This window comes from Giraffa tippelskirchi, chromosome 13, assembly GCF_054371585.1.
Source record: "Giraffa tippelskirchi isolate mGirTip1 chromosome 13, T2T-mGirTip1v1.2.pri, whole genome shotgun sequence".
NCBI classification, from domain to species: Eukaryota; Metazoa; Chordata; class Mammalia; order Artiodactyla; family Giraffidae; genus Giraffa; species Giraffa tippelskirchi.
Genome location: NC_137287.1, coordinates 95,965,567 through 95,991,471, shown reverse-complemented (window position 1 = coordinate 95,991,471; position 25,905 = coordinate 95,965,567). Strand labels below are relative to the sequence as shown.

Genomic DNA, 25,905 nt, shown 5'->3' with positions numbered 1-25,905 from the left:
TCAGTGTCCTGCCCCAGCTGGCCCAGCCTCTGGAGACAATCTTTGATACCTGCCAGGGACCCTACCTGCCGAGGACCTGGCCAGTGCCTCTTGTTGTGTTGCCAGCTTTGATGGCAAGGTGCCTTGGGGGCTGCACTTGCCTGATCATAGGCCCTCAAATGGGGAGGGCTGAGCACCTGGTCCCTGCACCGGGCAGGGCTGCTCCCCTGCTGGAGGTCCCAGACAACTCCTCATCCTCTCAGAGAGGAAAAACTTGTGCTTTAAAAATATCTTCAATAATAAGATTCTATTTTGGGAGTAAGAGGAGCGTAGTTAAATATGAAAACATTTTCTTTTTTTGATAAGACACACAGTGCCATGTTTCCTGGTTTAAACTCAATGATCATATAAAAGAGAAGTCAGGTCCTGCTGCCTTGAGCCTAGTTCTGAGGTCTTCAGTCTGATCCCGGGATGCAGATGGCACCAGGCAGAGGTCTCCTTGTGTCACAGAACTAAACAGAAGGTCTGCTCTCCACCAAAGGGTTTCCCAGGGACCCTGTGAGGTTTGTGGCTCCAGGATGCTTCCAGGGAGGGTACCTTCTTTCCCCACGTGGGAACCCCAGCAGGAGGGCTCCGTGACCAGAGGCAGGGGGTGGTTGATTCAAGAAAGGTCGCCTGGGCCCAGAGGCACTCACGCCTGCCTCTCAGCCGGACCCTGGGACACTGCGTCCCCCGGGTGAGGAAGGGGCCTCTGACACTGCACCTGGCACTCTTGCCTGGGACCACCCCGGGGTGCTGGGCCCGGTGGGTGTGCCTGACACCTGCTGAAGCGCTCTCGTGAAAGGAGTCTCTGCCGCGGGAGGCGTCCCACATCTGGGCGGTCACGTGGGCAGCCTAGGCCTCGCTGGAGGACTGGGAGGCCCCTTGGAGCAGCAGGGCGCGGTAGGCGGGGGAGCTGAGGAAGCGGGGGTAGGAGTCTCGGTGCATCAGCGTGTAAATCTGCAGCTGTGCGTCATCGAACGTGTGCGCCGACGGCTCCTGCATCTTCTTGTTGATGCCCTCCCGCACCCGGGAGTCCAAGCTCACCTGTGGGACAGGGGCCACGGTCAGGGGCGCGGAGGCGCCCCCGCCCTCCCACCCCGGGCCCGGCGCGGCGCACCTCCTTGGGGGACAGGATGGACACGTAGTCCTCGTAGATGAGCCGGGCCTTCTCGTCCACCACGTGCTGGTTGGCCTCGGCCTTGAGCTCCTCGCAGGCTAGCCAGAAGAGCATGTTCTCCTCGCTGTACTCCGTGCGCAGGAACTCCCGGAATACACTGCGGCCCGCGGGGCTGTGCATCAGCTTGTCGAAGGACTGAGCCCAGCTCCGCACCTCTTCCGGGGTCGGCCTCGGCGTCGGCGTAGCGCTGCGGGGCGCAGCCGGGCATCAGCTGGCAGCGTCAGGCTCCGCCCCCTCCCGCGCAGAACCCCAGGGCCAGACTCACCAGACTTCGCAGCTGGGGAGGGGCTGCAGCCTGCTTTCCCGGGAGGCTCGCCAGGCCCGCCGCCGCTCTTCGTTCCTGCCGGCAGAGAGGAAGGTGGCACTGCCCTCCAGGCACACGTATGCATGCAGGACACACACACAGGTGTTAGTACGGGCAGGAGGCCTCGGGGCTCTCAACACACAGGTGAACCCATCGCAGGTGGGTCTGCTTCTTTCCTAGTCTTTGGTCCCGCCCTGGGACCACCCTGGGACAGTCTCCTTGCCTTCAGGACTTCACAGGCCCTAGGTGTCTGCCTCCCTCCCTCCCTGGCCTGACCTAGACCCTTGCTGCTTTCTCCTACAGACTCCACTGATGTGGTGAAGGCCCAGCCCATGTGTCTGACCCCTGTCTCCCCAGGGGACCTGCTTCTCTCCTTAGCTCCAGGCGTAGCATTGGTGATGGCTTCCAAGTCCACACCTCTAGCCAGACCCTGTCACCAGGGTCACTGACACAGCTAAGGACATCGGTCACCAGGGTCACTGACACGGCTAAGGACATCTCAGACTCGAGGGTGTGGACAGAACTCAGTTCCCTCCTTAACCCCACCTTTCAGTTGCCAAACTCCTCTCCTGGTCTCTACAGGCAAAGGCTAAGTGGGTCCTAACAGTTCATGGTCTCCCATCTCTAACCCCAGGCAGTTTCTCTGTTTCAGGCCTGGGGTCAGATCTCAGTTCTTCATTTGTCAGCTGATCCCCACTTGGGTTCCCTCAGCGCTGTCCACTCAACAGCCAAGGAGTGAAAACCTACAAAAGGCCATATGCCTCTGCAAGGCACAAAAACCCCAACACGTTCCCTATGTGCCTAGAAACTAGTTCACCTCTGGAGGCCCCATGCCTGCCCCCACCCACCGACTGTCCCAGGGCCAGGTCTCTGCTCAAAGCCCCTCCACCTGACGCTGTCTGTAGGACCTGCTTTTGTCTTGTTCTGTTTTAGTCCCCAGGGCCAGTCTGGGCCAGCTTACAGAGACAGACAGACAGACAAGACAGACACCTCCCCCTCAGCTTATAGCAGAGATGTGCACACACACACACGCCAGGTGCCTTCATGTTACAGTAGACACACACACACCCCCCTAGCTTACAGCAGACACACATACACACACAGAGCTAGCTTACAGTAGATACACACACACACATGCATGCACGCCAGGTGCCTGCATGTGGATACCACCTGCACTGACCACTGGTCACCAAGCCCCTGGATAAGGGCTGTGGGTGGCAGGGGTACCCTACTTGGAGGTGATGCCTCAAAAGCCTCCTAAGGGCTAAGGAGCAAGGGTCCTGGATCCTAGGTCTGCTCAGCGCCCCCTCCCCACCAGGCACATCAAGCATCCCCAGGCCCACGTACCAAGAGCAGCTGCAACAGCAGCACCAGCATAAGCAGCAGGGGTTTCGCCTGGGGGGAGCCGGGGGGGCCGCATCATGACTGGACATCGAGGGGGGCTGGTCCGCCTCCTCTGGCCCTGTTTGCTGGGGGAAGACAGGGCTGCCTCAGCCTCCAGGCAGAGCCCATGGTTACCACCCGCTTTCCATCCCAACTGCCCACTGGAGGCCATGCTTGCTTGCTCCCAGGGCTCTGACCCTTGTGGCCTCCCAGATTTCCAAGGGTCTCTGAACTCCTAGTCATGCCCTCAGCCCCCCACCCCCCAAGGGCCAGAGGCCAGGGTGGAGGCAGCCCACCTGCTTCTCAGCCTCAGGTGGGGTGGGCATGGATGGGTGGAGGAGGTTGCCAGGGCTCCGTGGTGCCTGTTCCAGGACACCTGTTCCTGTCACCACAGCCTGGGGGTCTGAGAAGAGAGGCCGGGGTTCTCACTGAGAACCTGACACCGGCCCTGGCCTGCAGCCGGCCAGGCATTCTGAGTCTCTCCCTACCTGCCTCCCTGGCCCCCCCCACCATGGGCTCTCCCGGGCCTCCCACCTCCAGACTACTCTGCCCAGGCCCAACCCCCACTCTAGTCTACACCGCAGCTGTGAGGGGATGGGGATCAGGAAGGAGGGGACCCCAGACAAGATCTCCACAGGAGGTTCTGGGACACCCCCATCTGCCTGCTCCCTGGGAAGCCGGAAGCAGGGGTTCCTCTTTCTTGGTTTCCTGCTCCTGGCCCCTCCCAGGGGGCTGCAGGCCCCCAGAGTCTGAGGCTCTCAGGGGTGGTGGTAGACATTTGGAACCTCCATCCCAGGTTTTCCAGGGGATGGGTGGTGGGAGTTGGGGAGGCTGCTTCCCACCAGGATTTCGGAAGGGCTGCGGGGGCCTTGGAGGACCCCCGCCTGCTCCCAGGGACTCCGCAGAGGGAGCAGACCAGGCCTGTGGCACGGAGCACTTGAGTAGGACTTGGGGCTGAGGCAGGACGTCCTGAGGGTGCGGGCAGTGCAGCAGGCACGGGTGAGGAGGGCTGAGAGCCGCCAGGCACCGCCGCCTTCTCAGCCCGGACGCTGGCTCCGCACCCAACTTTCGCTCCGCACCCAACCTTCGACTGGCACCTCCGGGTTTCCCAGCCTCCCTTCCCCTCCCCACCCCCAGACTGCGGAAACCGCTGCGGCCCCAGGCCTTGCCGCAGGCGGGCGGTGGCGCGTCTTGCTCCCGGGCGGGTAGGAGCCGCGGGGTCCCTTCCGCTCGGAGCGGCATCGGGGCGCACCTTCCCCTTCCGCAGTGCAGGCGTGCGGGGGGTGCCCAGTCCCACTCGGATGAGCGGTCCCTGTTGGGAACGCGGGGACCGAGGCGCGGGGCGGCCAATCAGGCTCCAGGAGGCAGTTTTGAACGCCTTCCCACCTGCCCTCACCCCACCCCCACCTCGGCCCAGGTAAGGCATCCCGCCCCCTCCCCCGGGCCGGGGGCGGCCCCTGGCACGTCTGGGAAGCGGACCTTCTGAAACCCCGCCGCGAGAGGCTCACGACTTGGTTTCACTTTATTTTCTCATTAAATGAACATTCTCTCTGCTGCCCCCCATTCCTCAGCTTTGGCCTTTCAGTGTCTGTCTGGTTCAGTTGGCCTCTTGGGGTCTGCGATGGCAGGAGAGGAAAACGATGTTGCAGGACGGGCCCCAGGGCGGTCACAGGCTGGGCAACCCCGGCGTCCCGTCTGCTGACCAGGTGCTGGTGCCCAGAGGTGACAGCCCGAGCCATGCACGCTGAGGGCACCCCTGTCTCCAGAGTCTGAGCATGCAGAGGCCCCTGCCCTGACCCAGATCTGGGGGCCAGGTGTAGGGGCCCATGGGGTCTTGGCCCTTGGCCGCCTTCCTGGCTTTCCCTGGATCATGGGAAGGTGGACCCTCAAGCTTCCAGCAAACAGACAAGATGGGGAAACAGCAGCCCCACAGCTTGCCTTCCCGCAGGGGTCAAGTTTCTAGGGAAAGGAAGGGGTGTGGCAACCTCTGAGGTCTGGTAGCTGTACCCCAGTCGGGCTGTGACTTCCCCAGGCAGAGCGGCTCTTCCTCCTCTGTATCTCCACCCACTGTGAGTGGGGGCAGGGCCCCAATTCCCCCCCACCGCCCCCTAGCTCCCTGAAGATTAAACTCCCTAGGTAGGCTGCCTTCTCCAAATCAGCTCTGAACTGGAGGAGGGGACCTGCCTGAGAGTGCAGTGCCCAGGTGCTGGAGGCTGAGTTTGTGGCAGAGAGGGGGACAGGCCGCTCCTCTGCCCTGGTTGTAGGCCCTGGACCTTGTCACCCATCCCTGGACCTGGCTCCCTGCATCATCCCCAGGCGGGCTGGGACCACTTATGCCTCTGGGGCACCTGCTCTCTCTGCTGGTGGGGGTACAGGATCAGAATCAGGGCTCCTGCCTCTCATCCGGGCATGTGGAAGGGGGCTCCTTCCCCTTCCCCAGCCCCATCCAAGCTTTGGCCCCTAAGTCTGGGATGGGAGAAGCTGGACGGGCAGTAAGTCTGGCCTCTGGGGATAGAGGTTCCCTCGGGAGCGGCTGCTGCTCTGCTCCACAGAAGGAAAAAGAACGTCCCCGAGCCCGCCCAGTCCAAAAAAAGAAGAAGAAAATGTGACAATCCCAGGAAAAAATGCCGTAACCTTTGTGAGGGGGGTTGCCAGAGGGGCTCCATTCTCTTCTCATCCTCCTCAGCACCTTTCCTGTCTGCTTCGCCCCCGCCCCTCCACCACTGGGCTGGTAGGGAAGTCCCAGCCTAGCGGCTCCAAGGCAGGCCAATCTTCCAAGCCCTGGTGACCCTCGACCCAGCCCACCTCTGCAATGGCAGGGCAACCCACTTCTCTCTCTCCCTCTCTCGGCTAATAAGGGTCTGGCCTGGGGAAGTCTGCCCCTTTCTCCGGCCTCTAACGCCCCCACCCTACCCTCAAGGAACTCGCCACGCGCCCCACTCACCAGCGACCCAAAGGCGAGGTGGGGGCGGGAGGGGCCAGGTCGTTCTGGGCCCCACCCTGGCTGCCGAAGGGGCGTGCACTGCAGCAGTAGGACTCAAGTCAGACGGCAGGAGGTCCTCCTGCGCGTTCTGGAGCGAGGCTGGCGCCAGGAGCCCCCGATCGGCTCGGGCCGGGGGCGCAGCGCCTCCCCTCCGACTGGCGAGGATGAGTGGATGCCAGATCCAGCGGGGTGGGGGCGGGGGCAGTACGGGTGTCCCGCCTCGGCCCCTCCCCACCAGGCTGAAGGGGGGACTGGAGACGCGGAAACCTGGGTTCTTCCGGCCCCCCCCCACTTTGAGCAATCACTTCCCCAGGCTTTGAGCTGCAGAAAAAGGGGAACCCGTTTGCAACGCCCCCTCCCCCACGCGCGGGGACGGGAGCCAGTCCCGCCGCGGCCCAGGGTCCACGTGGACCCCGCGGCGGGAGTCCTTGGGGCGCGGATCTGGGCGCCGGTTTCCGAAGCTCCCGCCCGCACAGCCCACGGGCCCCGGGCCGGAGGGGCAGGGCCGCCGTCCTGGGTGCCGCGCGCGCGCGCACTCACCGGCCGCGCTCCCGAGCCGCTCGCGCCTCAGCCGCCGGCCCGCGCGCTCCGAGGTCCGGCCGGATCGTCGGGGAGCGGGCGCAGGGTGCAGTGCGCAGGCGCCTCGGCCGCACTTCCCCAAAGCGCGGGGCCGGGACTTCCTCGCGCGGGGAGGTGCCCGGCCCGGCCCGCCCCGCCCTGCGCGCCCCGCCCCGAGCTCTGCCGGCTCTGCGCCCCACCCGCCCCCTCCCCACCGCTCCGCGCGCTGCAGCGCGGCGCTTGGGTCCCCGTTGTTGCTTAGAGTGGCCCGCGGATATGAGGTGCTGATGCTGGGGCCTCTGGCTCCCGGAGCGGCTGAAGTGGTACTGCGGCAGCTGGGGGTGTGGCCGTGCCTTTAGCTCTTCTCGGCTGGTCCGGTCCAGCGTTACCGTTACGGGGATGGGTGGGGGAGTGGGTGGAAGGGGGCGACTCCATAGGCTGCTTGCCTCTCTTGAGGAAGAGAGAGGCGGCTGGAAAGGACTGGACCCCGTGGTCACTCTCGGGCTGTCCCTAGGCTCCCTGGCACTGAGTATCGTTAGCTGTGAAACACAGTTAAGGGCGTGCTGTCAGTCACCGTGCTGTAGGGCCTTCCCAGGGAAGGCGGTTCCTGGGCTGCAGCGCCACTGTTGGGGGGGGGGTCGGGGGGGGCGTACTGGTTCTTATATCCGGGATCGCCAAAGTCCCTGTCCGCTTGGCCGGCTGAGTCCCTTTCAACTCCTCCAGTTGCCCCAAGATGTTCTAAAGTTGAAAGCCACACCCTCCCCTTTGCCAGGAATGCCTGTCTCTTCTCTTTGGCCAAATCTCGTATTTTATGACTCGGTACAGATGTGAGTTAAATTCCTTATCCCAGCATGCTTTGGGCCCTTGTTTGGACGGCCTTGACCCTGCTCTGGAAGTGGTCTGCAGAGTGTCTGAGTCCCCCGGCCTCAGAGCATGTACAGCTCCTGTCCCTTGGTCCCCAGGGCCTGCTCACAAAATGCCTTCCAGTTGCACAAAGTTGTACGTGCTCACGTTTTTCAGCGCTCTTGGGGATATAAAGGGAAGGGGAGAGTTTACATACTGTCTTCATCCTGCAAATATCTGGGTGTTCTCTACACGTCAGCCTTGGGACCTGGCAGTGGGCAGGACAGACCAGCCGTGGAGCAGACAAGAAATGGACTTGCAGACTGGGTGAGAGGTGAGGAGGGCTAAGGAAAACCACAGAGCAGAGAGCGGGTGTTTCAGACCTGCATCTTGCTTGGCAAAGGATAGAGCTGGAGCCAGCAGAGCAGCTAGGCAGAGCTGAGCTGGAGAGAGTGCAGGCCAAGGCTGGGGAGGAGGGAGACGCCCCGCAGGCTGGGGGGCCTCTTACGCTGTGTGCCCGGGGGTGGGGGGGGTGGGCGGGAGGGGGCTTGGCTGCCATGTTGACAGGCTGGCCGGGCAGGAGCAGAGGCCAGAAGCCTGCCCAGATGGGAGGTGGCTGCTTCTTATTTAGCCTAGATAACAGTCCCAGGAGGTAAGGCCTTCAAAGATGGATGAACACTTAGTCCAGGCCACACAGCCATGCTCACACTGTGATGCTTGACATGGCACCTCCACCTGCATCCTGAGATGTGTGGGGCAGCTGGATGTGGTGGGGGTTGGCGTACTTCTCTCCTGGGGTAACACTGGGGGTGGGATTTGAACCCAGGACCCTCTGTCTAGAGCATGAGCTCCCCACCCTGGGGGACCCCCCTGCCCGGATCCCTTACAGTCCCCAGTCATTGGGTTGTGGCCTGCATGCTTTGCTTTCTCATAGCAGAAACCTCCTCCAGGCCCTGCAGCAGTGTCCTCGGCCACTTTCCCAGGTGTTCTCTCCAGACCAAGGCCGCCTCCCTGGTGGGGTGATCAAAGGGTACCCCCTGTGCCAGCCCCCACCTGGTGCAGAGCTGTCTGTGAAGGCTCCTCAGGGCTGTGTGCACCTCTCTTGTCCTCTGCCCTTCAGTGCCTGCCTGTTTAGAGTGACCCCTCTCTTACAGAGCACTCACCTGGGGCCATGGTGCCATGTGAGTTCATTAAGGCTTCCTTTTTAAAGATAAAGAAATGGAGGCTCAGAGGAGTGATGAAGTGAAATGTGCTTTTACTAAACAGATGAAGTCATTCCAGTGCTTGGCACTTCCCCCAGAGATGGAATGCTGGGGTTCAGATTGCAGGGAGCTTAACCAGGGGAGCCAGGGCCAGCTGGCATCTTGCATGCATCAGCAGGTAAGTGGCTGTTGCTCTGGGACAGAGACGTTGCTCTGTCCCATGCCCAAGTCACTCTCTCTCCCTTGTTCCTTATTCTCTCTGCCTACTCTCCTGTAGAGAGCTCCCTCCTCTCTCCTGGAGCTTCCAGACTTCAGCTCCACACACAGTTCTGGCTTGGATCAAGGCCAAGGGTGCAACAGCTCAGAACTGGCCAAGTGTCCTGTGTGGGAGTAGGGCTTGCTGGGGACACAGAGGGTTCTGGTCCCCATCCTGAGCCCGGTCAGGGAGTGCACTGGCTGCCACTGAACAGGACTCCTCGCTGACCCCAGCTCTGGCCTCTGCTGGTAGAGGATGCACTCCTCTAGGACCAGTTCTCTGCTAGGCTGGTGACTCTGCTGGAGCCTCCTGGCAGGGGATGGCCTTGTGTGAGGCCCGCACCTCTGTGATAACCCGCTGGACTGCTGAGAAGGAAGAAAAAGGAGAGCCGGCTAAGAGAAATCCCAGGCTCTGCAAAGAGTCTGTGTTGGGGAGAAAAGTAAATTCTTGAAAGGGAAATCTGTTCAGAAACTAAAGATGTTCTTTGGAATCCAGAGGTTTTGCAGGATGTGGGTTTGTCAGGTTGGGACAGGGGTGGTGTCCTTCCTGTTCTCTGTGTGTGTGTGTTCCAGTAAGGGGGAATCAAAGGGGCAGAGAGGGACTATCAGGATGGAAAGGAAAACCGAGGGTGACTTTCTGTCTGAGCGACTCAATGGACATGAATTTGAGCAAACTCATGGAGATGGTGGAGGACAGAGGAGCCTGGTGTGCTGCAGTCCACAGGGTTGCAAAGAGTCTGACACGACTGAGAAGCAGAGGTCTCCGTTAAGAGATATCCCCTTCCCCAGTCTCCCTGTCTTCTGAAGACCCTCCTAGGCAGAGCTGACTGTCCGAAGGCCAGCACTGGCTCTTGTCTGAAGGTCAACATTGGCTCTTGCAGTCACTCTCCTGCCCAGAACGTCAGCTTCCTCTCTGACCCTCTGGTGGAATGGCCTGTGGTCTAGGGGTCCTGCTTTCTCCCTGAGGTTGCCCTCACTTCTGGGGTAACTCTTGCCCAGCCAGGCTCTTCTTCCTGGCACAGCCAGACTGGAGACCCCCACGAATTCACAGGGCATCAGGTTGCCTGCTGGGGGCAGCATGGGATTTGGAGGGTTAGGAATGTTCTTGCCCCCTGTTAATCTGATGTCCGCCAATTTGCACCTTTCCACTTTGTTGGAGGAGCTGCATCCCGTGTACCCTGATGTCCTGTGACATAGGATGTGGGAGACCCAGCATCCATCCTAACCCCTTCCCTCCACCGGGGGACTTAGAGAGGGGAAGCGTAGAGACCAGGGGGCAGTTGGGAAATGAGACTTTATGTAGGAGGGTGGGGCGCGGTCTTGCGCTGTGGGGTCGCTGTCAACGCGGGAAGATGCTGCCGTGGACTTTCTCCTTCAGGATGGTCTCCACGCGCCTCCTCTGCGGGGGAAGAGGGGCTGGGCCCGGTGTGCGGGGAGGCGGGTGGGCGGGCCTTCCCTCCCGCTCCTCCCCTCCCGCTCCTTCCTGGGCTCGCGGGCACCTCTTGCCTGTCCAGGGGATCTGGGATCCTCGTGGGCTTCAGCTGCGGCGGCAGGAACAGCTCCAGCCGGATGGCGGCGCGCGCGGACCTCTGGCGCTGAATGAGGAGCGAGATCTCCTCCGCCTGCGGGATCGGGGTCGGGGCCGGGCTGTTGCGGAGCCTTAGCGACGACAGGTGCCCCGCCTGGCCTGTAGCGCTCCCGTCCCGGAAGTCCCCCCGGTCAGGCCCCGTCCCTGCCTCACCCGCATGCGGGCGTAGCGCAGCCGGAGCGCGCGGACTCGGCCGCGGGCCTCGGCGGCCTTAAGGACGCCGACGAGCCGATCCTGGCGTTGCGCGGGTGGCTCGAGCGGCAGCGTCCACGCACGCGAATCCGGCATGCGGTACCCCACCTCCGCTGACTCGCACGGAAAGAGGCAAGCGGCCGCGCCCACGTCCTCCAGCAGGTCGCCGAAGAGCAGGTGGCTGTGGCGCTGCGCGGGCCGCATAGCCGCCAGCCCCTGCAGCGTTAGGGCCCAGCCCGGCTTGGGGGGCTCCGCCTGGGCGCGCCCCACGCGGGCCCCTGCTCCCTGCGCGCCCTTGCTTGCTCGCTCCCGCGGGCCCCTCCTCCCGGTCTCCTCCGCTGGCTCCGGCTGCATCCTTCAGCCTTATGGAGGGAAGACAACATCCAGCCCTTACCGCCCGCCCCTTTGGCCTGACCTGGGCCCACCTTGGGCGCCCAGCTCTGGCCCTTCTGGACCCTGCGGGACCCACTTTAGGGCCAGGACCTCTGATCTCTGCACCTTTACCCCAACCTCGCACACGTCCGGATCAGCTCAGCCTTCGTATTCACTCCGGCAGTCCGCTAGAACTTTCTGATCCACTCCCTTCCTGCCCCGGGGCTGTTTCTCTGTCCACTGAGAAAAGGCTGAGACCTCTGAGTTGACCTCAAGCACTGCCCAGGGGTGGAGACTGCTTGAGACTGCTTTAGGAGAGGCTTGGTGGACACTCCCCATGCCGGGACCCTCACTGTGTTTAGTCCCACCACCGGCTTGGCCTTAGGCCCCTCTGTTTTAGTGTTTGGGACTGGAGATATTGGTTGTGGGTCTTTCTTGTATCTGAGCAGACGACTCATGCTTTTCTGGGAGATGTGTGTGTGTGTGTGTGTGTTTGATTTTCTTATGTGGGTCAGTTTGTCTATGGGATGTCTCACTTGTGTGCGGTGGAGGCTCAGAGTCCAGTGGACAGCTGGCTTGCTGTCCGGGAGATGCCATCCTCCCAGCCTGTCCCCTCTGGGTCTAAATGGGGTAAAGGAGAGTGGATCCCAGGGAGAAGATGGCGAGTGGGGAGGGAGGGCCCACGAGGTGGGAAAGGGAAACACCCAGAAAGTCCCTGCAGGACTCCTTTCCTCACCCAGCCCATCCCACAGACCCCAGGCCAGCTCCAGGCCCACACTGGGACAGAGGCTGGCCGCCGCTCCCTCCCCCACCCCATCCTGAGCAGCGGGCAGTGGAGTGCCCCTGGCCCTTGCCTCCCGTCCCCACACCCCATACTTTCCACCTTCTCGGATCTGAACCTCCAACTCAGCCCGGACTTTCAGGGACTTGTTGACGCGGTTGCTCGGTAACCAGGAGACCTGCCCCTCCCCCATGCCAGTGGAGGCGGGGCGACCCCTCGGAAGGTGCGCAGTTAGAACCCTGGTCCAAGAGCGAAGATGCCCTGGACACCTGCGCCGAGGGACTTCCCAGGTGTAAGGACCCTGGGGGAGATGACCACAGCTTTTCCAGAGTGCGGGCTCTTTGTTTTCCGAGGAGCCCCAGAGGTGCTCTTCCACGGGCTGTGGGCTCAGCTTCCTGGCTGGAGAGCTGTCTGCTGGCCAATTTTGGGGTCAAGGGGCGCAGCTCTGAGGAGACCTTTCAAGTTGAGCCCCTTTCCCCTCTGCATGGCCCTAGAGGCCTCCCACAGCAGAACAGGGTTCTCCCCTTTCCCCGGGCAAGTTTGGAGTCCAGGGGTCTAAGACTAAGACTGAGGCTTTGATGAACCCTGAATCTCTGGGTCCTGGCTCCTAGAATCCTTTTATTTATGTATTTATGAGTTTCATAATATTTTATAACTGATTCACTTAATTTGATTCTTTAATTTGTTCATGCACTCATCAGTTTATTCCAGATTCATTAATCCATGGACTCATTCCAGTTTATGTTAGGCCAGAGTTAGTGCATTAGGTCCATAATTTGTTCATGTATTGGTGGTTCCCGCAGTGCTGGCATACCTCTCCCTTTCATTCCTGGTTGTCTACTTGGGCCTGTGGATGATGCCTTTTTGGGCGTTCATGACCTGAGCCCCTGAGGGGAGGGACTGTCCTGGCTTTAGCGGTGGGGGGCGGAGGGAGGGTGTCTCAGGGTTCTGGCCTTTTGGAAGGAGGCTGTTGACCATCCCTATTGTTTTTTGAAAGTTTGCTCTGGCTTCCAGTGAGAGGGTAAGCTCTGATTCGGTAGCCCCAAATCTCCAGAGCTGGCATGCCGTCCACCCCCTTCCTGAAGCTGCATGGAACAGTCCATGCTTCTCACCCCCAAGTTTTGAGAAGCTGTCCCTGGGACCTTCCCCTTCCTGCCACTGGGCTGGTTCCTTTAGGATAGGGCTTCCCTGGTGGCTCAGATGGTAAAGAATCTGCTTGCAATGCAGGAAACCTGGGTTCGACCCCTGGGTTGGGAAGATCCCCTGAAGAAGAAAATGGCAACCCACTCCAATATTCTTGCCTGGAGAATTCCATGGACAGAGGAACCTGGTGGGCTACAGTCCATGGGGTCACAAAGAGTCAGACACGACTAAGCGACTAACACAAACACACTAGGCCTTGGGATTCAGCTTCACCTGGGGGCTGCTGCTGCTGCTGCTTTTTTAAAAAAAATTTTTGTTAGAGTGTACTCAATTTAGTGTTGTGTTAGTTTCAGGTGTACAGCAAAGTGAATCAGTTATACATGTATCCACTTTTTTTTCTATAGTAGTGTATACATGTCAGTCCCAATCTCCCAATTTATCCCCTCTCCCCCCCTTATTCCCTGGTAACCACAGGTTTGTTTTCTACATCCCAGACTCTACACCTGGTGGCTTTTGAAGGTCTCTGGGCTCCAGAAGAAGCAGTGAGGGCTTAGGCAGGCTGACCTAGCAGGCTGCCTCCTTCAGGCAGGCCTCCTGGATATATGAAATCCAGGCTGGGCCACCTCTAGCCCTTACTTGGTGCTCCCCCAGGAGGGAGCTCTCTAAGCCAGAAGTCTGGGCCCTCTTCTCAGCTTCCCGGGTCCAGGCCAGGGGGCTGCAGGGGGAAGAGGCTTGTAGGGTGGGAGTTATGGTATGAATGTGGGGTATGGGGAATGGACATGGTCTCCTGCAAGAAGGGATTCCCTCTGTTTTTATAGGACTGAGAACCTTTGACACCCTCTCCTCCTGATTCCTGAGGGGGCCGGATGCTGGCACAGCTCACATTCCTGAGTGGAGCTTCTTCCTGCTCCTCCACCATTGTCCCCACTCTTCTGGGATGGGAGGTGCTCTCGCTGTCTGGGCCAGCCACTCTGAGATACCCTGCCACATCTCCTGCTTGTTTCTATGTCCAGGTCTTGGGTTTGTCAAAGGCAGATGGAAATGCTGAGATCTAAGGGCATGCTGATCAATGCCAAGGCCTGAAAATAAAACTTCGAAATAATATTAATAAGTATTATTAAATGGCTGCAAAATTTAACATGATACCACAAACCTACAATTCTGTCACTGTATGTAAATATTAAGAAGTTAAGATCACAAGGAAAAAGTAATATTTTATGAAGAAGCCCAGAATTATGAAAATCCTTTTACCTTTTAACAGCACAATTAGTCTGGTGACTGAATTCCCTGAGGATGGCTGAATTCCCTGGAGGCTGCCAGCAACTGTGCTTTGATTCCTGTGCCCTGCTCAGGGGTGGTGAGATATGTGGGGACCAAGGGGCAGCAGCCAGTGTGCCATCTGGTGTTGATGGGCCTGGGTTCCTGGTGCAAGAGTGAGGTGTTTGTGGGTGTCAGCAGCACTTTGGGACCTGTGTCCTGCCCCAAATGCCTGTGATCTCCTAAGTGCAGCACTGGTCAGGCTGTCACTGCATTTGTGGACATCGGTGCTGTCATTTGTGGAAGCTGTGTCTTGGGATGTCCCTGATGCCCCTGCATGTTTTGTTTTGCCTGTGTGTGGTGTGTGTGTTTGGGGTTGTCTTGCTTTGATGCAAATGCTCACATGTGTTCCCTGCTGCCCCAATTGTGACACATACGTTTTGTGTCCCATCCTGGCTATGCAGGGGTCCAGAAAGACGAAGCCATTTCCTGGGCCAGCCCCCTTTGTGAGAACACTCCAGGGTCCAGTGCTGGGGGGCTGCCATCTCCAGGGGATGTCATCAGTATCCCAGCCTGGCCACCCACCAACCTGTCCTTGGACTGAGACTGCCTATGAGGGGCCAGATGTCAGCCTGCAACCACCCTCTGCGCTTTCTCCATATGATTTGCCCTCCTGGGAGGTCTTTCCAGACCAGAACTCACATTCAGCCTCATAGCAGCCTTCTAGCTCAACCCCTCCCTCAGGCTGAAGGCCATTAGGAAATGCATCTCCAGAAGCTGGTGGCCAGGTGGGCCCAGACAGTGGGCGGTGGGAGGGGATTGGCTGCTCAGACCTTGGGGAGCCCATTTCAGTTGGGGAGGCTGCAGGAGGCTGAGCCCCCCTGGCTTCCTTCCCTGCTGGGCTCCCACGGGCTTCAAGCTTCACCTGGAGAATGTGATGCATGTGTGTGTGCCGGGAGTGTCTGAGGCTTTGATCTGCTTCTTCTCCCACGTCTACCATGTGCCTCACATGCACCCTGGTGTGGGTTTGCGTGGCTGTGGCACATGTGTTTGTGGGTCGGAGATGTCTGTGCATCTCTGAGCACGTAGCTGTGTCTGTGCATTTTCCGGGGTGCCTGTGTGGGTATCTTTGTGTGTGTTTGTGAGTCTTTGTGTCCTGATTGCCTTTGTGGTTGTGCCCTGTGTCTCCGCACGTGTCCCTGAGTTGACTGCAGTGAAGATGCAGAGAGAAATCCCGGGACAGCTTGGGATTCTGAGTCCTAGGGTATCTGTCTGCTCTGTCCTCTCCTGATTCGTCAGGTATCCTAGCAACGTTGCTGCCAGTTGCCTAGCAACCAGGTCCCCATCCTTGGAGACACATGCTCCAAGCAGGGTCCAGGCTGTGTGGGCAGAGCCTGGGTGGGAAGAACGACCCCATGATTGGGTAGGGCTGGCAATTCTGCTTAGGGGTCACCCATATGACATGTGACCCCAGTGCTGGGAAGGAGGCATGTTCAGCGGTGTGGGTACTGGGGGCCCAGGCTGTGAGGGAATGATGCCCAAATGTTTCTCTGGGACTCAGCTGTGGCAGAGTTGTCCTTGGTGGGTCTCCAAGTGGCAGACAGACCTGGGTTTGAACCCTGTCTTTGCCACTTCGACAGGTGGCTTCATACTGCTGAGAAGCTGAGGCTTACTTCTCTTGTGGGCACAAAGGTGATGCTGAGGGCAATGGTCAGGGGTAGTGGGGATAGATGAGCTTGTGCTCATGATGGGCTTGGCACACAGGAGGCCCAGGGGCACACTGGGCAGTCAGACATCCTGCTTGTTTATGAGGTTCTGATCTTTAGGGGCTGGCTGGGCAGGGGCCCTGCCACATGTCCACCCACCTGCCAGCCCACTCTGGCTCACCAGCCCTGAGAGCCTAGCTGAGGGGCAGTGTTCTGGGCACTGAACTCCAGCCAGGGCAGGTCCAAGTCCACACAAGGCCCTGTCTCTGTGTGAGACGAGACTCCATGTCTGTCTGTCTGTGTCCGTCCCCCAGAGTCTCTGTCCCATGTTTTTGTATGTTTCTGTATGTCCTTGTGGGTCTGTCCCCAAGTCCCTGTGTGTCTTTGTGTGTGGGGGGTGTGCGTCCATGTGTCTGAGTGCCTGTGTGCAGCTGTATTCTTGTGTCCGTGTGTCCAAGCCCGGCTCTATTGTTCATCTCTGAGGGTGTACCCTGGTCTTCGCATCTGTCCTCCTCCAGCTTGGGGCCCCCTCCTCCAGCCTGCACGGCCCCTCCCGCTGTGGAGCTGCAGCCTCTTCCCCTCCCCCAGCTCCGCACCAGGCTGCTGCGTCTGGTCTGGCGTCTGAGAAGGAGCAGGAGCAGCTGCCACTGTGCGGCAGCCGCAGCCCCATCCGGACCCAGGGCTGAGTCAGGCAGGCGCTCCGAGCCCTGCTCTGCCGTTGGCCAAGGGAGTCAGGGTCTCTGGGGTCCCAGCTTCCACAGAGGTTACTGAGGTACGGCTGAGCTGCTGAGGGCTGGTGTGGAGGGGACCCAAGGTGGCTGCGGCTCTCAGGCGGGGTTGGGGAGGGGCGGGTGGAGGCCCTGCACTGTGTCCTGTGTTCCAGGTGTTTCTGGGTGTGTCTTCGTTGCTTTTGTGCCTGCATGTGCACAAGGGTGGGTTTGGGTGTGTGTGTGTGTGTGCTATGTGTCCGTGAGCCCCTGTGGGTGGACATTTATCTCTGGTGTAACCGCCTCTACGCACACCATGAGAGAACCGCAGGCCAGCTGAGACTGTGTGCCTGAGTGTGCACATGTCACCTGTGTTTGCGTGTCCCTGTCTGGGCATACATGTTTGCATGTCTCCAGCTGCTCCTGTGTGTGTGTGTGTGTGCGCGCGCACGCACATTTGTGTATGCACATGTGTGTGTCTCCATGTCTGTGGCCTGGGGCTGGGTAGGTGTGAGGTGCTGTGCTCACGTGTCCCTGTGCTTTCCCAGGGACTGTGGGCTTTTTGTGCAGGGTGTTGGCATGGAGTCCCTCTTCCCTGCCCCATTCTGGGAGGTCCTCTACCAGGAGCACCTGCAGGGTAACCTGTCCCTCCTGAGCGCCAACCACAGCCTGCTGCCCCCCCACCTGCTGCTCAACGCCAGCCACGGCGCCTTCTTGCCCCTTGGGCTCAAGGTCACCATTGTGGGGCTCTACCTGGCTGTGTGCATCGGGGGGCTGTTGGGGAACTGTCTCGTCATGTACGTCATCCTCAGGTAAGCTGGGTGTCCCCCCTCCCCCAAGTTTCCTGCAGGTGAGTCCTGGGCAGCTGCAAGGGGCATGGAGAAGGGCCTGCTCTGGGTGGGCCTGGCAGGGGGACTCTGCCTCTCCCCCTTCAGTTCCTGGTCACCCTGTCACTGGGCAGGGTCAGTTCTTAGGCCCTGGGTGCTCAGTTCCTCAGGGTGGAGGCGCCTGATTGGGGGGGGGTATTCTGGGTGCGGGAGGAGGTGCCACTCTGCCCCAGATGGCATGTCACCCTGACTCCTGAGAGATGACTTCCAGGTCTCAGCTATGGGCCAGGCTCCTGGCCAAGCTGCTGCGCGAGTATTTCATGGGCCCCCCAGCAATCCCAGGAGGCAGCTCTTGTCGATGTGGTCCAAGGCCCATGCCAGGGCAGGTGCACGAAGCCCCTTCCTCTAGCTCCAGGGCTGAGTTTACTGCTGGTGTCTGGGCCAATTCCAGCATTTGCTGGCGCTCAGAATGGGAATGCTCGTGGGGTCAAGAGTGGCAGCCAAGCTGCTAGGGGACATCATAGGGGGCAGTGTGGGGGCAGTGTGGAAGGATGGCTGAGACAGTGTGAGAGCACAGCATGGGGAGCCGGAGTGGTAAGGGCATGGGGGAGAGTGTGGGGACAGGGTGGGAACAATGTGAGGGGATGGCATTGGGACTGTATGGGGTCACACATGTGTATGTCTGTGCATATGTATACATGCATGTGTGGGCATGTGAGTGTTCACGAGTACATGCATGAGAATGTGTGCACATCTGGGTGTGTGCATACTCATGAGTGTGTACTGCACCTTGTACATGCATCTGTGTGCATGGACACAACACATGTGAGCACACACATTTGTACATGTGAGCATGGACATGAATGAGCATGAACACATGCATGTGTGCACAGGTGAGTGTGCTGCATAGTGCATGCATGTGTGCATAGGTGAGTGTGCTACACAGTGCATATGTGTACATTTGTACATGCCCTTGTGTCTGTGTTCATATGTGTGCATGCGTTTGAGCATGCCCTTGTACATTTGTATGTTTGGTGTGTATCACTTGTGCACTCAGACGCAGACCTGCGAGGAGCAGCCGCCCCTCCCTCAGTGCTGAGACCATGGTACCAGGCTCGTGTGCCTCTTGTGGCTGGAGGGTTTGCTGTGGGTGAATGTGGCACCTGGGGGTGGGCTTGTCCCTTCTTTTTTTAATTGTATTTATTTAGCTGTACTGGGTCTTCGTTGCTGCACGGACTTTTTTCTCTAGTTGCAGCAAGTGGGAGCTACTCTCTAGTTGCAGAGCATGAGCTTCTTATTGCAATGGCTTCTCTTGTTGTGGAGTATGAGCTCCAGGGCACACGGGCTTCAGTAGTTGCAGTGCATAGCTCAGTAGTTGCAACTCCTGAGCTCTAGAGCACAGGCTCAATAGTTGTGGTGCAAGGGTTAGTTGCTCCGTGGCATGTGGAATCTTCCCTGATCAGAGATTGAACCCGTGTCTCCTGTATTGGCAGGTGGATTCTTTACCACTGAGCCACTTGGGAAGCCTGGCCCTGCTCTTTTTTAAAGGCAATTTTTTAGAACAGTTTAGGTTCACAGCAAAATTGAGCAGAAAGTACAGAGGTTTCCTATATAGTCCCTGCCCTCCGGTCCCCAGGCCTAATCTCCCCCATTATCAACATCCCTCCCAGAATAGGACGTTTTCACAACTGATGAACCTACATCAACACATCATAATCCCCCCAAATTCATAGTTTGTCTTAGGTTTCCCTCTTGGTTTGATACTTTCTGTGGGTTTGGACAAATACATAATGACATGTATCTACAATTATGGGGCTTCTCAGGTGACTTAGTGGTAAAAGAACCTGCCTGCCAATGTAGGAGATGTAGGAGGTGTGGGTTTGATCCCTGGGTTGGGAAGTTCCCCTGGAGAAGGAAATGTCAACCCACTCCAGTATTCTTGCCTGGAAAACCCTACAAACAGAGGAGCTTGGTGGTCTACAGTCCACAGGGTCACAAAGAGTCAGACACGACTGAGCTTGCACACTCATCTACAGTTATAGTATCATGCCAAATAGTTTCATTGCTCTAAAAATCCTCCTCAGCCTTGCTACCTCCCAACCCCTGGCAAACACTGATCTTTTTACTCTCTCTGTAGTTTTGCCTTTTCCAGAATGTTGGCATCATGCAGTCTGTAGCCTTTCAAGGTTGGCTTTTTTTCATTTAGCAATATGCATGTAAGTTTCTTCCGTGTCTTTTCATGGCTTGATAGCTCATTTCATTTTATTGCTGAATAATATTCCATTTTCTGGATAAGCCACAGTTTATTTATCCATCCACCTACTGGAGGACATCTTGGTTGCTTCCAAGTTTTGGCAACTAAGAATTATGCTGCTGTGAACATACATGTGTAGGTTTTTATTTGGGTGTGTTTTCAAGTCCTTTGTGTAAATATCAAAGGGTAGGTGATGCTGCATCTTATGGAAAGAGTCTGTTTTGTAAGAAACTACCAATTGTCTTTCAAAGTGGCTGTACTGTTTCATGTCCTAACCAGCATTTAGTGGGTCAGAGCTCCAAATGCTGGTCATTCTAATAGGTATGTGGTGGTATCTCATTGTTGTTTTAATTCCTATTTCTCTGATGACATATGAGGTGGAGCATCTTTTCATGTGCTTCTTTGCTGTCTGTATATGTTCTTTGGTGAGGTTCTGTTAAGGTCTTTGGCCCATTTTTTAACCAGGTTGTCTCTTGTTGTTGAGTACTAGCAGTCCTGTATCAGATGTGTTTTTGGCAAATCTTTTCCCCTGTCTGTGGCTTCTCTCCTAGTTCTTTTGACCCACTTTTCCTTTTATCAGCTCTATGGCATTGAGAAGGCCATTTAGATCCTCTGAGCCTGAATATCCTCAAGTACAGAGCGGGCATCAAACTGGCAGTTTTGAAATCTTAAATGAGATAAAACTCAAAACTTGGCATAGGCATCTGCCATCGTCATTATCATTATTATTCTGTCTTAATTAAGGCCTCTTTGGGATTATTATTAATCCTTCTCCAAGATGCAGAACTAAACCCCAGATTCCTCCATGGTAGCCTAGTTGACATGGAACATTGTTACCTCTGCTACCACCATCACCACCATCGCCCCCACCATCACTGCCACCAGTAAGAGTAGCAGCAGCATCACCACTACCATCACCATCACCACCACAACCACCATCACCACCACAACCACTATCACCACCACAACCACCATCACCATCATCACCACCATCACCACTGCCACCACCATCACTATCATCACCACCATCACCACCACAACCACCATCACCATCATCACCACCATCACCACCATCACCACCACAACCACCATCACCATCATCACCACTGCCACCACCACAACCACCATCACCATCATCACCACCATCACCATCACCACTGCCACCTCAGTTACCACCACCACCATCACCACCATCACCCCCACCATCACTGCCACCAGTAAGAGCAGCAGCAACAGCAGCGCTGTCACCACCACTACCACCATTACCACCACTGCCACCACCACCATTACCACCACCACCACCATCAGCATCATCACCATTATCACCACCATCTCTACCACCATAATTACCACCATCATCAACACTACTACCATCACTACTATCAGAACTATTAATTCATTCAGCAGATATTAAGCACCCACAATTTCCCCAGCCCTGTGCCAAGTTCTTGGATACAATCAGATCCCATTAGCATCCATCCCCTTCCCGTCACCATTTTTCTGTCTCAGTTGCCAAGCAACAGTGAGGCCTGGTTTGGTGTGCTCTTACAGATTCTGGAGTCCCTGGGAAACCTTTGGTGGTGGAAGGCCAGCATTTTGGTCCAAGAAGGGTCTTGGGGTAGGCTTGAAAGGGAGGAGGACAGGTTCTTTGTTTTATGAGTTCTTCCTCTGCTCTCATGTAGGGTCAGGCATATACTCATCTGCCCACACACCCATCTTTTCCAAGGCAGACCAGTCTTTAGGTTGTGAACTGTTTCGTATACTGTAAGTACTTGAAAAATTTGTTAATATATTTGCCTCCAGGCTCCATATCATTGGGCTGGGCCCAGGAGCCTACATTTTGACAGGGGTCAGGGTGGTTGCCCCCTGTGATGGCCAAGAAGAAGGGCCCCTTGCCCTTTGCTGCCAGGTCTCACAGGCCAAATGAAGCCTTCTTTCCTGTCCTCCCTGCAGACACACCAAGATGAAGACAGCTACCAACATTTACATATTTAATCTGGCCCTGGCAGACACTTTGGTGCTGCTGACACTGCCCTTCCAGGGCACAGATGTCCTCCTGGGCTTCTGGCCATTTGGGAATGCCCTGTGCAAGACAGTCATTGCCATCGACTATTACAACATGTTCACCAGCACCTTCACGCTGACTGCCATGAGTGTGGACCGCTATGTGGCCATCTGCCACCCCATCCGCGCCCTCGACGTCCGGACATCCAGCAAGGCCCAGGCTGTCAACGTGGCCATCTGGGCCCTGGCCTCCGTTGTCGGTGTTCCTGTTGCCATCATGGGCTCGGCACAGGTTGAAGATGAAGGTCAGTGCAGTGGCCTTTCCTCCCCAGCACCCTGCTGCCCTGGCTCTGGGTGGGTCCCTCGGGTGGGTCCCTCCCTGCCCACCTGCCCTGACTCCGCTCTTCTTCCTGCAGAGATCGAATGTCTGGTGGAGATCCCCACCCCACAGGATTACTGGGGACCCGTGTTTGCTGTCTGCATCTTCCTCTTCTCCTTCATCATCCCCGTGCTCATCATCTCCATCTGCTACAGCCTGATGATCCGGCGGCTGCGTGGTGTCCGCCTGCTTTCAGGCTCCCGGGAGAAAGACCGGAACCTGCGGCGCATCACGCGACTGGTGCTGGTGGTGGTGGCAGTGTTCGTGGGCTGCTGGACGCCTGTCCAGGTCTTTGTGCTGGTCCAAGGGTTGGGTGTCCAGCCGGGCAGTGAGACCGCGGTGGCCATCCTGCGTTTCTGCACAGCCCTTGGCTACGTCAACAGCGGCCTCAACCCCATCCTTTATGCCTTCCTGGATGAGAACTTCAAAGCCTGCTTCCGCAAGTTCTGCTGTGCATCAACCTTGCGACGGGAGATGCAGGTGTCCGACCGTGTGCGCAGCATTGCCAAGGACGTGGCTCTCGCCCACAAGACCTCCGAGATGGTGCCGCGGCCAGCATGACTAGGCGTGGACCTGCCCATGGTGCCTGTTAGCCCGCAGAGCCCATCCACACCAAACACAGAGCTCACACAGGTCACCGCTCTCTAGGCTGACGCACTGTTACTGTGTATTACCAGCCTCCGCGGGCTGCCCTGTGGCCTTGGAGGGTCTGCTGCCATCATGGGACAGGTCAGAGCAGTACAGCTGCCCTCAAGGCCCTGGTCCTACTAGTGCAGGGCAGGGGGCGGATGCACCGACTCAACTGGTGAGACTGCCTGGCCAGAGGTGTGCTGGCATTGCCAAGCCTCATGGACCCTTCTGGTCTCTCCCTCAACATCTTGCTGTGGATGGACACACACCTGGAGGTGTAACTGCAGCTGTACAGACCCATGTGCCCTCACGCTGCGTGCTGTCTGCTTGGAGCCTTGCAGTGTCTCCTCTGGGCAGCTGGACAGGCATGGGACTGCCTGGAGAGTCCAGCAGGCATCCCCGGGCAGTGGGACTTGTTCTGAGAGTGGAACTTCCTTTGGAGGTTTCTCGGCAAGCCTGTTTCCTCCAGAACACATGAACCATTGCACTGCAGACATGGCTGTTCAGTTGTGCAAGGTGCCCAGGAGGACCACTGCAGGCCCTTGTCATTTGTGGAGCAGCCCCTGTGCCTGGTCTCAGCTGCAGGGAGTGGGGAGGGCTCTGCGGTGATCTTTCTGCAGTGCCCGTGCCCCCCTCAGCCTCCCCCCAGACCCCTCGCTTCAGACTCCATCCGAGGTCAGCGGCTGTGCAGCCGGCAGAACCCTCTGCCCTGTCTGTTCTGGTGGCCTTGGAAGGGTGGTAGTGGGCCAGGTTCTGCTCTGTATCCCCGGTGACTGACCACTACTTCATTTTCAGGCCTCTAGGTGTCTGTGGGGGACCTTCCTGCTGTTACAACTTGTCTTAAGCAGTGCCCAGTCAGAGGACAGCTTCATATGCAGAGCTGGTGGGAGAGCTGGGGCTTGGTGGGCCCACCTGAGCAAGGCTGCAAGGACTATCTGGGCCGTGGGGACCCTGCCCACCATGGCCACCTAGAGAAGCACCCTCCTGGTCTGTAGATGAAGCCCGTAGGTCGGTGACTTGGCAAAGGCTCTTCATGCAGACTGGCTACTGAAACACCTGCCAGTTAAGCTGCAGACCTGGCCAGGTGACCTGAGGCAGAGGGGGAGGCGCTGACTCTGGACTGTCCTCTCCTGCTTTGGGGTTCTGGGCCCTGTGGGGTTGTTCCTGGAGAGGGTGGGCCTCTCTGTGCTGCTAGCAGCAGGAGGCTGTGAGGACCAGAGCCACTACAACTGTGGCATTTTCTCTCCAACGCTGAAAGATGTGTCAGTATGTGCCTGTGTAACGTGTCTCCGTGTATCTGTGCATGCTGAGAGTGTGATTTCCCCTGCATGTAAACTGTCCTGAACTGTCTCCAGGGTCATGACAGAGGGTCAGAATAAACCCCTGCATGCTGGTCAGAGCACTCTGCCCACAAGGTGTTTCTGACCCTGCGGGGGGGTTTGGGAGTAGCTTCTCTGGGGTTGGGGCATGGGATGCCAACCTGCTCCTCACCTGCCCAGGCTCTGTGTGTGATGACAGTCTTCCTGGGAGGTCTCCACTCTGGGAAGGGGTCGAATAGTTCATGATGTGCTGGGACCTGTCTCATTTGCTTCAGCACAGAGTTTCTCCCCAAACAAGCACTGACTCTGTGCCCCTGCAGCCAGTGGTTCCTGTGGATCAAGTTGGTGGGTGGTTCCCCACAGGGGGCTGGGTTCTCTTCACTTGCATTTAGTCTTAGCAGACCCCCACCCCACTCTCCCCTTCCCCTTTCCTCAGGTGGCTCCAAGGTAGTTTGATGGCAGATGGACAGCACTGCTGCTTTGGTGGCCCTGAGATTCTCCTGGTCCCTGCAATGGCCCAGTTCGACGCGGGCTGACCCTCGGGCAGAAAACCCTGTCAGGGAGAGGGCTGGGTGGCAGTGCTTGGGCATAGGCAGAGGGGCCAATGTCGGGTTTTACATACGTTTTAATGACAAGCAAATTGCGGTTAACACAAAATTTTAGCAACAAAGTAAAGTTTAAGAGGGAGGAGCCACTCAGTGGGCGTTAGCGAGGGGGGCGCTCAGGTCGCGGCAGAGGCGGCGGCTCCGGGTGGGCTCCTGGAAGCTGCGCTGATCCTGCCTACTAGGCCCACGCCACAGCGATGGTCTGAGCTCGTCCCAGTCCTGGGGGAGCTGAGGGGCCGGCCAGGAGCCCGAGGGACCTCTGAAGGGGAGGGGGGTGCCCTGGCTGGCTCTCTCTTCCCACCTGCACCCGGACCTCACCTCGGTTCCCCCGCCTTCCTCCAGCCCCACCCCCGCTCCCAACCTCCCCCAGGCTGCATCCACACCTCCGCCCGGTCCCTGCCCCTCCCCCACCAGCTGGGCACGATCAGTCCCCCGACTTCTGCGAGCCTCGGTTTCATTGCCTGCGCAGAAGGGACCGCAGTCCTCCTCACGGGTTGGGGTTGTCAAGGAAGGCGGGACTGGGGAAGGGTCAGCTGATGGGCTGGACGGGGAAAGCTGCGGCTCACCTGGCGCTCCGGACTTTGACCACCAGGGGCGCTGTGGCCCGCGGAGACTCCACCCACGGGCCCTGCTGGGCGGTGCTGAGCCGGGGTCCTGGCAGTGTGGCGGGGGGTGGGGGGTCTGGGGACTGGAGGAGAGGACCAGTTCTCTATGGGACCAGGAGCCCAAAGCGTGGGGACACCCCTTCCCCGCTCCCCAGCCCGTCTCTGGCGTCACGGTGGAGGAGGGGCGGCATTTCCCCCGGGGGTCCGTAACTCACTCTCCCCTCCCTCTATCTTGGTTGGCTCCCCGACCCTCGGTGTCTGGCGTGAAGACCCTCTCTCCCATCGTCTGGGCGGGGCCTGTGGACCGCCTGGCCGGCCCGATCCGCCTCGGCTGTGGGAGTGGGGGAGGCCACCTCGGGGAACAAAGAGTGTGGGGTCCGCTGAGGAGGCTTGGTTGGCCCCTCCAGTGCTGAGACGATGTTCTGCTGTGGACGGGGCGGGAGACCCTCGCGCGGCGCCCCTCCCCCGCGTTCCCGCCGGCTTCCCGCAGACACAGCCCGGCCCCCGCCCTCCGTGTTCCCGCCGAGCGCATTTACACCTTGCTGCGCCTCTGGGGTCTCAGCTGGGGTGTGGGAGTCTCAGTTCTCCTCTCAAGGAGCTCACGGGGCCCAGGATGAGCGCAGACGAGGTAATTACGGCTGCTGCTTGGAGAGGTGTGACTGCGACGCTGTGAGGAAGCCGGTCTTCTTGGAGAACAGCTGGTTCTTCCTGGAGAGGCTGGGAGCTGGTGGAGGCTGGAGAAGTTCACAGCCCCTGAGTGTGTGTCGGGGGGGACTTGCGGACTCGCTTCTAAGGAGCAGAAAGTAGCGG

At 58.4% G+C, this 25,905-nt stretch overlaps 3 protein-coding genes across 55 annotated transcripts; 1 reads left to right on the top strand and 2 right to left on the bottom strand.

Annotated features, from left to right (window-relative positions):
- Nucleotides 1–327: 327 nt before the first annotated feature.
- RGS19 (regulator of G protein signaling 19) lies at nucleotides 328–6,527 on the bottom strand. Of its 10 annotated transcripts, none has more exons than XM_081557467.1 (8): nucleotides 6,409–6,527; nucleotides 5,830–6,189; nucleotides 4,365–4,501; nucleotides 3,182–3,288; nucleotides 2,850–2,971; nucleotides 1,464–1,538; nucleotides 1,139–1,385; nucleotides 328–1,065 (listed from the first exon to the last, which is right to left on the bottom strand). In XM_081557467.1, exons 4-8 carry the CDS (start codon nucleotides 3,209–3,211, stop codon nucleotides 874–876), a joined length of 666 nt encoding a protein of 221 aa, XP_081413593.1. In that variant the 5' UTR covers nucleotides 3,212–3,288; nucleotides 4,365–4,501; nucleotides 5,830–6,189; nucleotides 6,409–6,527; the 3' UTR covers nucleotides 328–873. The 10 variants fall into 10 exon arrangements, with proteins under 10 accessions (XP_081413593.1, XP_081413594.1, XP_081413592.1 ...); XM_081557468.1 differs by having other exon boundaries at nucleotides 5,830–6,023; XM_081557466.1 differs by having other exon boundaries at nucleotides 5,830–5,907.
- Nucleotides 4,151–23,968, top strand: OPRL1 (opioid related nociceptin receptor 1). 20 transcript variants are annotated; one of them, XR_014073235.1, is made up of 8 exons: nucleotides 11,887–11,951; nucleotides 14,064–14,159; nucleotides 14,524–14,847; nucleotides 17,043–17,284; nucleotides 18,357–18,449; nucleotides 21,507–21,862; nucleotides 21,974–23,241; nucleotides 23,362–23,968. XR_014073235.1 is itself a non-coding variant. In XM_081557393.1 (7 exons), exons 6-7 carry the CDS (start codon nucleotides 21,517–21,519, stop codon nucleotides 22,495–22,497), a joined length of 870 nt encoding a protein of 289 aa, XP_081413519.1. In that variant the 5' UTR covers nucleotides 10,554–10,638; nucleotides 14,064–14,159; nucleotides 14,524–14,847; nucleotides 17,021–17,284; nucleotides 21,236–21,317; nucleotides 21,507–21,516; the 3' UTR covers nucleotides 22,498–23,968. The 20 variants fall into 20 exon arrangements, 14 of the variants coding, with proteins under 14 accessions (XP_081413516.1, XP_081413519.1, XP_081413511.1 ...); XR_014073240.1 differs by lacking the exon at nucleotides 18,357–18,449 and adding an exon at nucleotides 21,236–21,317 and having other exon boundaries at nucleotides 17,021–17,284; XM_081557393.1 differs by lacking the exons at nucleotides 11,887–11,951; nucleotides 18,357–18,449 and adding exons at nucleotides 10,554–10,638; nucleotides 21,236–21,317 and having other exon boundaries at nucleotides 17,021–17,284; nucleotides 21,974–23,968.
- On the bottom strand, nucleotides 8,508–11,813 carry LKAAEAR1 (LKAAEAR motif containing 1). 25 transcript variants are annotated; one of them, XM_081557431.1, is made up of 5 exons: nucleotides 11,755–11,813; nucleotides 11,415–11,499; nucleotides 10,468–10,868; nucleotides 10,226–10,348; nucleotides 8,508–10,125 (listed from the first exon to the last, which is right to left on the bottom strand). In XM_081557431.1, exons 3-5 carry the CDS (start codon nucleotides 10,858–10,860, stop codon nucleotides 10,066–10,068), a joined length of 576 nt encoding a protein of 191 aa, XP_081413557.1. In that variant the 5' UTR covers nucleotides 10,861–10,868; nucleotides 11,415–11,499; nucleotides 11,755–11,813; the 3' UTR covers nucleotides 8,508–10,065. The 25 variants fall into 25 exon arrangements, with proteins under 25 accessions (XP_081413557.1, XP_081413538.1, XP_081413543.1 ...); XM_081557412.1 differs by having other exon boundaries at nucleotides 8,508–9,092; XM_081557417.1 differs by having other exon boundaries at nucleotides 8,508–9,089.
- Nucleotides 23,969–25,905: the final 1,937 nt, after the last annotated feature.